Genomic DNA, 14,863 nt, shown 5'->3' with positions numbered 1-14,863 from the left:
GAGGCAGCAGCAAAAGCACACTTCTGTCCATGCTAATCATGGTATATAGCATGTGGCCCTCAAGGCCATTTTTGTGAGCACTCTGATGGGGTCCTAGACTCCTCCTTCCTCCATCCCAAAGCCTAGTTAGCTCTTTCCCAGCTTTGGGGAGGGGGGGAGGGCTCTAGGACCCTGCCAGGGTCTCTGTGTGTCAAATTTTGGCCTCGCCTCTGCCCCCCAACCAACAAAGCAGTGTGGGGCCTACACCTTCTGGGTCAAAGTTCTGTTGCAGCCCACTTGGTATGAAAAGTTGGACAGCCCTGATGAAGATACTATCCTACGTAGATACCTCCATTTAGGAATGTGAGCCTCACTCCCTATTTGTGAGTAAGAGATAACCCTGTTGAGCCTGATGATCATTCCAGCTCCATGTTAACTGTATAGAAAACTGATAAAGATAATACTGCATTTACAAATGACATATATTGCTTCTTCTTCTTTTTTTTTTAAGGAAGTGGAAGTTCGAAACAAGGACCTAGAAGGACAACTGTCTGACCTAGAGCAGCGTCTGGAGAAAAGTCAGAATGAACAAGAAGCTTTTCGCAATAACTTGAAAACACTTTTAGAAATTCTTGATGGCAAAATCTTTGAACTAACAGAACTACGAGATAACCTGGCCAAGCTAATAGAATGCAGCTAAAGAAAACGGGATTTCAGTGCCAACCTTCTTAAAGATGCACTGTCTCTCTTCATAGGACTTTGTTGGGCTCTGCATCAAAGTTGCACAAAATTAGGAAAACGCTCCTCCAGGAGGGCCTGTTTTAAATTTTCAACAATATATTTCAGTGTAAAATTTTAGAATTCAGCTTGTAGCTAGTTGGGGAAAAATAATAACTTGAACTACAAATTACCTCCTTGTATATAATTGGCCATAGATAACTCGAAAGATATTAACAGTAATTGAATGCAATCCTTTTCTATTATTAGCCAGTGAAATAATGAGAAGTGCCCCATATGGCATCCCTTTTAGTGTTAGACACATTGTAGATGATCTGTCTTATTTTGTTTTTATTTTGTTGGTTAAGACACTCAATTGCTGTGTTTTGTGCAAGAACTTTGCGATGACAGCCCTCTCTTTTGTTGTAATCTTAATAATTTCTCAGGATATTTTGCACTGTTAAGAAATAGTGCATTACTAATTAATTCTTGCCAGGAGTGAGAGAGAGTTGCATCTTTAATTCATACCTAGTGAGTAACTGCTTGTATAGAGTTCTTCCCCTTTTTATACTGGAAGATACTGTATTTATTTACGATGTTCACTCTGGTGTTCACTAATATTGTCCAGTGTATGGTTTACTTTTCTCTATTTAAGTTCATGTATGTAGAAGTTCTGTGTTCCATTTTGAAGCCTATCTATGAAGACAGGTGAGTCCCTGAAAAGTATTTTCAAATTTGCTATATACAGATAAGTATCCATCTAGTCTTATTTATTAATACCACATATGTTTAATATTCACTGTTACCAACATATGTTTTAATAATTATTTTAACCAAAACTTCTTCAGAGTAATCAGTGCAGCTTGTTATAGATATATTGTGGATATACAGCAATTGCCAGGGTGTTTACGTTGACCTTGCTCATTCAAAGAAACTGTATAATCACAGGAAATTGGGGATCTTTTCCCCTCCTCTTTGAACCTTCACATCACATGTTTATCAGAACCACACCAGGCAATATTCTGAATTTCAAAACAGGAATTGAATTCAGTTATCCTCAGTGAACATGTTTTTAAGTTGTTTTGATGTGATTTACAAAGACTTTTGCCAAACATGTATTTCTTTATATAATATTTTTTATTTTAAAGCGGAAAAAATGAAAGGTAAGCCAAGTGTCAAATGTCTGCTTACTGAATGGGAGTTGCATTATGGGACAATCTTGCTGTAAATTGTCTAATATTGGAGAGGATTTTTAAAATGAATGGGGGGGAAAATCAAACACAAAGATGCACTGACCTTTTCTTTACACCCAAATTAATTTGAATGTTAAATGCAAAATCCAGCTTGAATATAAACTCTGTACAATAGAATTTTTTTTTCCACTTAAGGACTGCTATTCAAAACTAGATAATATAAGTCGGGTTTTTTATGTGTGTACTGTATGTATATACTGTATAATACACGCATTCTAATTTGTATTCAAAGTGGGAGAAATACATGGTGGGTTAATTTATAAAATGCCATTTTCTTTATCTGTAATATAACAGGTGTCTCCTGAAATGTCAGGATTACTGTTTAGCCAACAGTAAATTATCATGTATTATACTGTATGTACTGTACACATCATTTGAGTTTCATCCATATTTTAGAGTATTCTGCCACTTATTTTATTTATTACTGGAGAAAATATTTGTTCATTGCATTCATAGGTAAAAGCTTTCTATGGTGATTTTTTTTTTTATAGCTAGATGTTAACGATGTGTAACTTTATCAGGTCCAGGACAGTAGTGATTACCTGATTTTAATTTACCTGGAGAAGTTTGTACCTGATTCTCTTGCTATATGAGTGTCAATTGGAAACATCTTCAGAAAAGTATAAAATTGGTGTAATTGTAGGAGGAATGAAGTATGTTCATGAGTGTTATTAATTATAACAAGTTAGAACAGAAATTTGATGGCAAAAAATGTAACATTATTTTTAATGAGATCAAAATTTTTAATACAATGACATTTACATGTGGGAAAATAGTTTACAAAATATTTCCACTGAAATGCTGTGTATATGTGTGGTACAAGAAATTTATTTGTATATGTACACATACACACACATGTATATACAGTACATGGAAAAATTTAAATGTGCACATTTTTAATATTTTCCTATTGAAATTAAATTTGAAAATTGGAAATCAATATTTGAGAATTTCTTTTCTCATGTATATTAAGATGCTTGACTTTGGGTTCTTTTGTTTGTAAAAATAAAATCTATGAGGGCTGCACCATTGAACTCCCAAAAGTCATCCAATATGTATATGGGATAAGTGGAATTAAGTGCACATATAAATAAAATCCTATTGTTAAGAATATTTTAATGTTCATTTACGGTAGGTGGGTGTTTAGAAATTGTATTCTAGAAATTGTATTCTGAAATTCCTAATTAGGTGATCATACCTACTTTAGCCACTACACTTCTGTATTATTAAGGTAATAATTGGCATAATGGACAAAGTCGTGTTTTCCCCAGAGACTGGTATTACATATTGTATCTATCTTAAGAGAAACTGTGGGAATATATATGCCAGAAAATGTTGGGTACTGTGGACAAACAAACAAACAAGAAATTACATAGGAGAACAATTACCCTGTGTACTTGTCATATGACAATTATGGAGACTTGTTTTTTTAAAAAAAACATTCTTTTAAAACCCAACAAATACAGTTTTTATTTTGAAATACAATTGCTGTTCTGGAGAATGTACTTTACTCAATTTTTTCTTCTTCAGCTCTTTTTAAGTATTACAAACTGTTCAATGGATGGCAGCATTTACCTTAATCCTTCAGGTGCTACTGGATTTTGAATTAGAGTGTCATGTTGTGAAATTCTGACTTTGACATAAAAAGGTTTTATAAGTACATCCCCGTCTGGAAGTTGGTTATTGGAGCCTCTTTCTCATAACTCTACTCCAGAATATTCCAATATTTCCCCCAACACCTAGTCTGGATTCAAGTAGATCCATTGAAAGAAATGTGACTGAAGTTAGATGCTTTGAAATCAATGGGAATTATTAATCATGAGTAACTTAAGTCTAATTGGTTTCTGTGGGTCTAGTGTAATAATGACCAAGTCTGGTTCCATCCCAACAGTACCTTAACTACAGCACATGTATGGAGCCTTAGTAAGCAAGATGGAGCATAACAGAAAGTCCAATTGATTGATTGGTCAGGTCTCCAAGAAACCAATTGACAGGCAATCTGGAGTTTACTGTGGCCAATTTCCTCCTTGCTGCTTTGTGAGATCTGTGAGATCTGATTGTAAATGTAAGGTTGGATCCAGAGTTGCCCTTTAATAAATAGAAGGGATGACAATACAGTGAATGCTCCCAAGATGCCCCTTTCCTCTTGCATCATCATCATCACCCCCAAGCTACCTCCCGCCCTGTTCTCCCCTCTGGTGCAAGAGACCAGCTTCTTTGGAAAAGGCTGCACTCTCAATGTCTGGGCTTGAGAAGCAGTCGCCTACATATCATCTGCAGGAGGTAGGGCCTCCACCTTGAGCTCCATTTCAACTTCTTGCCTTGTGGCAAAAGGCAAACCCTGCACTGGGCACAAGAGCCAATAGCAACAAGAAGGCAGCAGCCGCCACCACTGTTAATCCCCCACCTGGAACACAAGCGGCTGCTTTGGAGAGGCACCACCCACTCCTTCCATAAGAACATCCTGGGAACGGAATTCTGCTCATAGGAACCCAAGCCAAAATAACTCTCTAAAATTCTTACGTGAGAATAGATAATATAATTCATTAAAGTTAATAAGGATGTAGTTCGAAGGACACCTACACTTGAACAGCCTCAAATAATTCAGTGTGAATTGCTTTCAACAAAACATGTATGGAACTAGACAGCAAATTAGCTTTTCCCATCCTTTATTGCAAGCCAGCTCCCCACAAAATCAAGGTTCCTTTTGGAAAACGTAAGTAGAAAAATTCATTTCCACACTGTACTGGTTCTTTGATTTTTGTGCCAAAATGGCAGTATTATTGGACAATTTCCAATAGATTTTCTGATCCTGGCAGAGAAGAGGGGGTAATGGTTAGGGAAACTCACATAGAATACTGCCAGAGTTTAATACTTCATAGCAACTTTGTAGCAAGCAGGTCTTTCGTGTGAGTAGTCTGGGTGACTAACCAGTTGCACAGGATCTGATTAATTACATGTTGGAACTCACAGCAATCTGCAGTTCTTAAGTTTGGTCTCAACGGCACAAAAAGCGCTTGAAATTTGGTTTTGCTACCAGGAAAAAGGAAGCATTGCTGAGAGACTACTAGTTCTGTACATGTGATCATAGCAGCGTTCTCAAGCTCTGAAGACATAGCCTTGGAATAAAGAAAGCAAAATACATATTGGTGTCTTGACTTATGTTTGCTCTTGTTGTAAACAGTCTCTTACAAATCTGGAAAATAATCTGTGAAGTGGCACCTGTGCACTTGAATGTGCAGACTAACAAATGTATTCTCTTGTGTTAAATCAGATGTACCAATTCACACTTACACTTGGGGGGAAAAGAACAGACTTACCAAGAGTAATCCTAGGGACAGTCTATGACAGAGGAGCCACCACTTCTTAAGCCTGACCCGGTTCACATGAGCCACAAAAGATGGAATGTGCTTTCCCCTCTTCTTTTTGAACTTGGTCTTTTTATTATTTCTCCCATTGACATAGTTTGTTTGAGGTATGTCAGGGGACTGGGGGGCAGGGATTGGAATCATGCAGATCCAAGACTTCCCCCAAGGTGGTCCTTTTCATTCCCTGCCAGAGTACCATCAGTGGAGTGACAGCAGCAGAGCTTTCTGCCGCTGCAATGATGAGGAGGGTTCTAGTGACACACCACCTTCTCAACCTTCAGACTTGCCTCATTGCCAACAAAGAGGCCCACAACACAAAAGGTTGCAGCATCCCTGGTCAGCCAGCTGCCTCCAAAGAGGACTATCCAGGACTGGAACCAGACTTCAGGGGTCTTGTGGTGCCCTGATGAGTCCTCAACAAACACACAAAACCCCTGCTACTCCACTATAGCCATATTATTTTTCCTTGATGGCACAGGAGTGGCTGCAACACATTTGCTGCTCTCCCCATTCAACTCTGCAGCCAGTGTGAATGGAACTCATGTGTGGTTCCTATCTGTAGTGGTTGCCCACCATTTTTAATTTATCCAAAATGAAATCTTTTGTTTTCAGAGTTTTACGTCTCATTAAGGAAATCTTGGATGGTGGAATGAGAGGGTCAGAACTACCTGTGATCCTTCAATTGCAATGAAAAAATCATCTTCTAACACATCAGTATAAGAATGTACAGAGAGTTGATAGGGATTGCTTATGCTTAACATAACCGTACAATATTATACTAGCATGTCTGCTTCAGAGCTCCACAAGTCCTTTAAATGAATGTGAAAGAAACTGTGTTCAAATAAATATCCTTTATTAAAGAAAAAAAAAGGAACAACTTTTAAGCACCAAAATTTTTAAGTATGTTGTTACATTGCATGTACACGAGACAAGTCATTCAGGACTTTGGGTATAGGTTTGAATTTCGAAGCCATGATAGTAAAAAACATGAAGTACAAAGCAGTACAATAAAGTTGCAGGAAGGCTGCACTTAAAGGGGGAAAAAGCAAAAGGGCAAACAGTTAAAACTTTTAGTTTTCAAAATATTGCTAACAATGCTCTTTTCGTTTATACTTCGTGCTTAATACTTTGGAACACTGAGCATTATAAAGGTATTGCAAGTTTGCTGGAGCATTTCAGAAATGCAATGTCCATTTACAAATGTCCATTAAATACAATTGTTTTAAAGAAGTGCAGCACAGCACACCGATTTTCATTCTTTTTGCACTAAGTTAGTGAATGGTGAATTGGTTTTCTTTTTAATTTTTTAGCTGTTCAAAAATGAGGCGTTCCATTAATGTTTAACAAGCTTTATCCATGCAACATAATCAACAGCCTTCTACATTTCAGCAAATATGTTAACACAGCTCTGCTCTTGGCAACTCATAAAATGACAAACAACAAGTGGGCTGTAGCCATACGAATGTAAGACTAAAGACCCAAAGTTAAGATGTGGTAGTGGGAGATCCATGACAGGTTCCCCTGAGGTTTGTTTTTTAAAAAAACAGAAAGGGGGGGGGGGTTAAAAGCAATCAGTGAGGGAGAGAATTAATTTGGGCCATAATGCTGCTTTGCTTTTATCTCATTCCTAATTTATTATTTCCCCTATTTAAATCTCCTCTCCCTTTGAAATTGTCATTTACTTCACTGAGGAAACATACAGTTTCAGGGGGCAATTCAAATCAGCAAAATAGAGCAGCAGGGAAAGGGTTACAAAAAATGCATCACAGTCCAACTCCTATATGGGAACCTTGTGGATGCTTTCACCTTTTAAAAAGAACTTTGCAAGATCTGGTCCTAGTTCTAATGTCCTGCCTTGTTGAGGTCGAAGTTCTACATCAAGTGTGTAGACACCGCATGTGATAGAAATCATACAGTCTAGGAATGACTGAGTACATGAGGATGATTGCTTCCTGTAAGATTTTTTAAAACTCCCCACATACAAGGAACAATCACATTAGTCTAGGGGCCTCCCCATCTCCTAGCTTTCAATCTGCAGAGAACATTCTCACTTGTAATCTGCCATATCTGTCTGTATATCTGAATCAGCTCTGAAAGTAATATACTCACATTTCCAAAGGAGGAGTGGGGAAATAGGACAATGGAGTGGAGAAATCAGTTTGACTACAACTCTTGTCATACCTAACAATTGTCCACGTTCACGGGAGTTGTAATCCAGCAACACCTAGAGGGCCACAGGTTAGCCACCACTCTACTATGTGCAACACAGCCAACTATTATATGCTCATACCAGCTAAGTACCCTTCACAGCACCACATGCCAAATCATACACGCTTGGGTCTGTTCAGGGAATGAGACAACTTCTAGGATTATACCCAATGTGAAGTCAGGTTGACATGCCCCCTCACTGCAGGAGATTGTTGTTGATCAGTGATGTCTTAGCTGGGCTTGCAATCATTTTTCCTACAGGGAAGGGTGCTTCCCTTCCAACCCACGCCACTGCTGCCATTTCCAAATTCAAGATAATGGCTGGTACATTTGGAAAGAGGCACTTTGTGCCTGGCTCAGATATAATACTAAACCACGGTTTAGCCAGTGTCACGTGAACAAGCCTGCTTAAGAGTTTAATCCTGGTTTGTTTCAATAAACCATACTTTAAAACTAACCACTACTTCAGACCTACCAATGAACAGTGATTTGTTTAAACTAGACAGTGAATATATAGGAGTGTAAGCCCAAGGTTTGCAGCCCATTTCTGTAACATTAAACTATGGCTTAGTGTTACATTCAAACTGGCCCTTGGTCCCTTGCTGTTACTGACAGCTTTTTTTAAATAAACAACATTGTTTTATGGTGGGGCGTACAAAAGGCTTTCTCCTGTTGGCTAGAATTTATTTATGAATGCCACTAGTGATTGTGGCTCAGTTAGCCCTTTTCAGATATTCAGCCCAAACATATGAGGGTAAAAGATGTGTAGGAGGCTGGGGACACATATACTAGTCCTGCTTCCACTTCAGCCATTTGCATGTTTAGCATCAAGTCCTGAAGGAAGTCTCAAAGTGCCCCCAAATCTCTCTGCAACCAGGAGCCCAATCTCAACCATGAGGGTGCTTATCGGCGTGTTGAACAGGCTTAGAACAGGCGTGTTGAACAGGCTTAGAAGCTCCCCGCTCAAGCTGGCAAGGTATTGAAGGGGGTGAGCCCACCATGTACACCCCTGCCCTCCCCTCTTTTTGACCTCACATGTTCAAGCTGAGTGACCAGAGGTTCTGTTTTATCTACAATTAATGGTGGGGAGGGACCATTCTAATCTGCAGCCCACTCTTCAGCTCCTCCTGGGAATAAAGCCACGAAGAAAGTATTTTCTGAATTGGACTCTTAATCAAAGATAGTGTGAACACCCATACTAGAAAACAGAATAAATAAAATGCTGGTGCCCAGGTCTAGAGAGTACATAGACCAAGAAAGGCCAGGTATAACAGGCTGCTAGCCACACTGACCATGTTCCAGGTCCAGGAATGGGTCGACTGCTGCTGTGCTCAGGTCCTGCTTCCATGCTTCTCATGGGCAACTGGTTGGCCACTGAGAACAGGATGTTGGCATAGATGTGACATTGGCCTGATCCAGCAGGCTCTTCTTATGTTTATCTGCTTGCTGTTGATTTTTATGCTCAAAGCTAGGAATTCCCAGGAAATGGTCTTAAATAGCAGAAAAGGTTGTGCAAAACATTATAAAACAGCTTTGCAAAATAGAACGTTCACCATGGCCCAAATTAGATTTTAATTACGTAAGATTTCATGTAGCAACTAATATACATTATTTTTTGTTGGAAGCTTTCAAATGAGTTATAGGATAAAACCGCTAGTGCTTTATTTTTCAAACCATCACACACAGTAACAAAACAATGTGCTTTTCTCTACTAAAGAACACTTGGCCCCAATCCAGGGAAATGAGAGTGCAGCAAAAGGCTGTATGGCTGCTGCTTCACCACAGAGCATCAGCCTGCCTAAGGCATGACCGAAGCAGTCAGAAGAGCAGGACACCATATTGAATCTGGATGTCCCCTTTCATGGTGGTTGGTGCTGCCATCTGCTTCCATGAATAGATTGCTAATAGATTAGGGTCAATATTGATAGCACACAACTACTGACACTTGACTCTAGTAGCATTTTAAAATTCCACATCCTCTCAATAAGGTGCTTACATCTCTTGCAACAAGCATCTCTTATGCCTCCTTTTCAATAAGCTTATTTGCTTGTTAGCAGTTCACCAACACTAGATATACCTTGTTTCATGCTTCTGGGTTCGTTATGAGAAACACAGGTAACCAAATTACAAAAGCATTACAGCGAAAATAAAAGAATGCTCATAAATCCAAATAGTTTTACAGTTTGCTCTTTAAAGTCAGTGCAAATAAAAAGAGAACATTGACTTTGAGTGAAAGTTTCCCCCCTTTTCACTAGACTGTGACAAAAATGCACATGATTCTCTGAAGACAGTGTCTACATGAAACACAACTCAAAAGCAAAAACTTGGAATGCACCAGCAAGACATAATTTAGTGCTGTTAATTTGTTTTTGTGGTTACCAATTTTATAATATAAGCTGCTCTACTCTGAAAAACTTTACAAGCAAATGGTTGAAATAAGAAGCAAAACTATCTATACTAAAGAATATAGTCAGTATACAAATAAACCAAGCAACTAAAATTAAAGACTTATGGGATCATGCTGCAGAAGATAAAACCACTTTAATAAATGTTGCTGTTCAACGTAATTTATTTTTCTAGTGGAAATAAAACACCTTGGCCCCCTTGCTGCCAAACTGCCAAACACACGACTCATCACCTCCTGGCATTTATAGTTCCTTGAGCTAGTCTACCACCAGTTCAGGGGCATCCAGGTAGATCACTACATTTCTTGACAGAATGCATTGTGGACAATAAATTGAGAACAGCGGCTGCAGTACAACCATGTACCACAGTCAGTCTACAGCATACAAAATAATGGAATGCATTTTTTCATGCATACTTGTCAGCTGCATAGATTTAGGTGTGAATGCCAGTTCAAGAAGCATTCATCAATAACTTTTCTTAAATGCCCATATATTTGCTAAGTCTGCTGCAATAAATGTACTAGACTAGAGTACTGTGAGTTCTCAGCCGGTATGCAATGGCTTCAAGAAATAAAATTAGGAATCACTATTAATTAAAAGCAAAAGCAAAACATGTGGGAATATAATTATAAGGAATTGCACATAGATAAGATGGACAAGGTCCTAACTTGACAAATTTGTGTAAAATGCTATCCAGGCACTACTGGCACCCAGATTAATCTCTTCTTATGGAAAAAAACTATACTCAGTCTAAAGGAAAACTCTGGATAGGAGATCAGCCACAGTACAGTGGTACCTCGGGTTACAGACACTTCAGGTTACGAGTTTTCGGGTTGCACACGACGCCGAACCCAGAAGTACCAGAACAGGTTACTTCCGGGTTTCTGTGCTCGCGCAGAATCACAACCCGCGCATGTGCAGACGCGGCGCTGCGGGTTGTGAACGTGCCTCCCACACGGATCGCGTTCGCAACCCAAGGTTCCACTGTACAGCAGCCAGGTGTGTATAAAATATGTTCCTCTGAAACAGCCATTTTTATAGCGCCAAAAGCCAGTTTTATTTTTTTGCATTAATTAAACTGTCAGAAATAGTTTTTTAAAAAACAAAAAGAAACTAGAGCTTTCAAGGCAAAGATTCCATATATATAGCCTGAACATTTCACAATCATCTTGAGAGCTTTATAAACTTTCCATATGAATTTAAAATTTATAGTTGCAAAAGAGTGTTAGCGTAAGGAGTGTTACTCTCAATTTTCAATAAGTTATGTCTCCTTGATTATGTGAATTGTCCAGCAAAATTTGTCATTCAAAGCTCCTGCTGCAACTGATTGTGTAAAGCTTTACATGATCCATCTCATCCTAATTTTTAGAAGTTCGTGTTTCGGGCTACAACTAAAATTTCAAACACAATATATTATACAGTGGAAATCTGGAGCGTGACTAAATGGAGGTGACTAAATGGCAAAGGCACACCAACTACATATATTATGGTTTATGCTAAAGGTCAACAGTTATATTTTGCAGCTATTTAATTATTGCCACCACCAAATCTTGCATTACCTGTGATTGTAACCACACAGTGCATAATGCGATTTTGGTTAATATGCAGTAACTTGGAAAGGAAATGGGTTGTCTTGTTTTTCAGAAAATTAATGTTCAGTTCCTAATACAGTTCTTTGTCTCCCCAACAGAAGGCGTTCTCACAATAATTGAACTCATGCTATTCTCAAGCTTACCTTTGGGAAAGGACAGCATTTCAGACTATATAAGGCAATAAGCTTTTTTTAAAAAAAACAAAAAACAGAATGGCAGGTATCCCGATAAAATATTTCTCATTATTATTACTGACCTAGGTAGTCATTTTTGCACACCCAAATATTTCCAAGAGTTGACCTGGACTGTTACATGTACTGTCAAGTATTCAAGGTACTCCCAAGTATTTTTAAAAGGAAAAAGAGCAAGACATTTAACCTCTTACTATGAAAGGTGAGTGGGCTTACTAAATGCATTCCATTCAATATGCATCTACTTACAACAGGGCAGTGAATATAGTAAATCATTTTAAAATGGATATTTCCTATCATAAGGGATCATAGTTTGTCAAGCACAAGATTCTCCTACAAGCAGAAATTTTCATTAGAGAGCATTTTAATAAGGGTAAGATTAGCCCTGGTGCAGAAATACTATTCCGTACAGTACTCTGTTATTAAAAAATGAGCTGCCTGCAGCTATTAGTCATGCTGTTTGGGATTACGTTGCTTTAGATATTCACTGTACCAAAGGCTGTGCCTCCTTTAGACCATTATACAACCAGGGTTAAAAATGAAGTGTTTTTCAAATAAGCAGGCTGTTACATAATTCAAATATTTTAACAATGATAGGAATAATGAAAACTGGAAAAAAATTATAACTTCCACAACTTAACAGTAAAATTGGATTTCAGTTTTGAATTTTCTTTAAATAAAGGTTCCTTAGAGTAATCAAAGAACAGTCAAACTAATAGACAAAAATAATTTTAAGTATTCTCATTACAAAATATTGCTTCTATAAATAAAATTTTATGTAACTTTATTATCTATCACTCAGTCCTGCAATTAAAATGTTTCTATTTATACGAGCATGGGAAATTCTAATTTAAAAATACAAGATGTACACAGTATACATGGCCTTCTAAAGGGTTTTGCTATATGCCATTTTAAATGTACTAGGCTGTAAACAATACATTCTTAAGTATATGTATTCCACTCTTAGGGGGCTTCCTGTTATTCTGTAGAGCCATTTGTTCCCATTTTCAAAATAACTTGTATTTTGTAGAATGAATAGTTAAAATGCATTATATCTCTGAAATCCACTTCCTACATGACAAATATAGTGAGAAATAAAGACCTTTAGGAGAATTCCTGTTGCTGTAATAGAAGCTGATGTGAAAGTAGCAATTTGTTGATTAAACAGTGAAGTCTTCAGTGAACCAAAGGTCAGATTGCATACCTGTCCTGGTAAATTATGTTGGGAAGAAGCTCTGCTGCAATAGGTGCTGATTTAGTGTTTCACACGACTGTAAAAAGTGAGTGAAGAACCAGAAATATCTTGAATGGTTCATTCTCCTCAGTGTTCTGCAAAATACACATCTAATAAGGTAGTTTTTGATCCCATCAGAATTTTGTACCATAATTTTAAAAAATGCATTTTAAGCTCTTCTGCACATATCAAATTGTTTGTCAGATGACGCCTTTCCCAGACAGAAGGTGGTGATCAAACTGTTGACTATGGATGTTCAGAAGTGAAAGGAAAATCATTATTCTGTGGAATCCTCACCACCTGTTTAAACAAACAAAAAACAGCTGAAGGACAAACTGTAAAGTTGCTTTTTAAATCAAATTCTATTCCTTTAGAGGCCACATCAAAATGTGCTTTTCAAGCACCTATTCCTCCTTGGCATCTGAGTCTGCAGGCCACGTTCTGTGACAGGCTGCTCTAGCTGAAGATATGATAGAAACAAAATTAGTAGAAGAAAATGAGAGGCTTAGCTCTCCCAACAGCTCATCAATATGATTAGTCTTTCCCTCCCCACATCACCTGCTTGGAATACTGAATCAAGAGGACCCTTTCCTCCTCTGCCCACGACAAGAGTGCTAGTGTAGAAACTCAATGTCAATACTGTTTTGCAGTTGTGCATATGAAAACACAGATACCACAGCAGTACCTGCTTTGCTTATTGACAGTTCCATTTTCAATCCCCCAGCACCTCCAGTTAATGTAATCTCCAGTTAAATATCAGGGCTGGCAGAGAATCTCCTTTCTGAGAACCTGAGAAGAGTTGCTTCCAGTCTAAGTCACCTATACTGGGCTAGAGGGACTCATGAGCCGACTCACTGTAAGGCAGCATCGTTTAACTCAGGCATAGGCAAACTCGGCCCTCCAGATGTTTTGGGACTACAACTCTGTCAGGGAACTGCTATCAGTGTCCGAGGGAGAGAGCAAGCTCCAAAGGGATTCCAGAGAGCGTCCCGGGAGTGGGAGAGGCAGCCCGTCTTCTGGGGAAGAGAATCAACGTAGCTCCAGTGGAGAAGGGGGGCAGATGGGGGAATCGGCGAGGCGGTCCCATGATTCCTTGCCGGGGACCAGCGAGGAGAGGAAGGGTCCTCCGCTGCCTACGCCCTCCTTGCGCAGAAGGCTTCCGCGCAGGGAGAGTAAGAGGAGACTTGGCGTCAAAGAGTTTCTTTGCTAGAAGAAGTTTAAGAAACGCCCACTGACGGATTCTGCCAGTGATTGAGGCAGTCACGGGCGAGTGGCTGCCCAGACAGGAAAGGTTCACTCAGGCAACCCAGCCAGAGGTTGGGACAAGCTTACGCACGAGCAACTCCTAGAACCATTACAAACTCCCATCATCCCTAGCTAACAGGACCAGTGCTCAGGGATGATGGGAGTTGTAGTCCCAAAACATCTGGAGGGCTGAGTTTGCCTATGCCTAGTCTAACTACTGTACGTGAAGATCTGTGGATGAGTGGAACATTTGTAGCTTTAATTTATGTATGCTTTACTTTTTATAGAGATTTTTCCACTGCAGATTGATTTACAGAGTAAATTAGTAATTTCATCCTTTAAATTGATTCCCCCTTTACGGGAAAACTTGCCTTGCAGACTTTGGAAGTGACCTTAATTTTGATTAAATATATTGCAATTAGTTATTGGCATGCCAATTCACACATTAGTCCAGTAGGGTCACCTCTGTCAAATTGATAACAACCGTGATGAGACAAATCTTACATTCCACTAATGCAACATATGTTTCCACCTGCAACCCAGAAATCAGATTAAGGTTTTCACACAATTTTTCACTAAGTCTTAACCCTCTCCATGATCACAATCTCCCCCACTTTGCTCATGCTGTTGATTCAGACAGTAAGGTTTGCTTGCAAATACTGCCTTTCCAC

The 14,863-nt window shown here is 38.8% G+C and overlaps 2 protein-coding genes across 9 annotated transcripts in view; one reads left to right on the top strand and one right to left on the bottom strand.

Annotated features, from left to right (window-relative positions):
* Positions 1 to 3,611, top strand: part of HOMER1 (homer scaffold protein 1) — a 75,746-nt gene extending 72,135 nt beyond the window's left edge. For all 5 annotated transcript variants that reach the window (XM_083404217.1, XM_083404218.1, XM_083404216.1 and 2 more), the window contains one exon: positions 491 to 3,611. In XM_083404217.1, the coding sequence (XP_083260343.1) occupies positions 491 to 679 (189 nt within the window). In that variant the 3' untranslated portion in view covers positions 680 to 3,611. The remainder of the gene's footprint in view (positions 1 to 490) is intronic.
* A 2,542-nt stretch (positions 3,612 to 6,153) lies between these two features.
* The window catches only part of JMY (junction mediating and regulatory protein, p53 cofactor), a 45,383-nt gene continuing 36,673 nt past the window's right edge, over positions 6,154 to 14,863 (bottom strand). For 2 of the 4 annotated variants that reach the window (XM_083403840.1, XM_083403841.1), the window contains exon 11: positions 6,154 to 13,247. The gene's annotated coding sequence lies outside the window, so the exon portion shown is untranslated. Of the gene's footprint in view, positions 13,408 to 14,863 lie in introns of all 4 variants that reach the window. The other 2 variants (XR_014503050.1, XM_083403842.1) reach the window with 2 other exon arrangements.

This window comes from Podarcis tiliguerta (assembly GCF_965153285.1).
Source record: "Podarcis tiliguerta genome assembly, chromosome: 11".
In the NCBI taxonomy this organism is placed as follows: Eukaryota; Metazoa; Chordata; class Lepidosauria; order Squamata; family Lacertidae; genus Podarcis; species Podarcis tiliguerta.
This window is presented reverse-complemented; position numbering and strand designations above follow the sequence as displayed.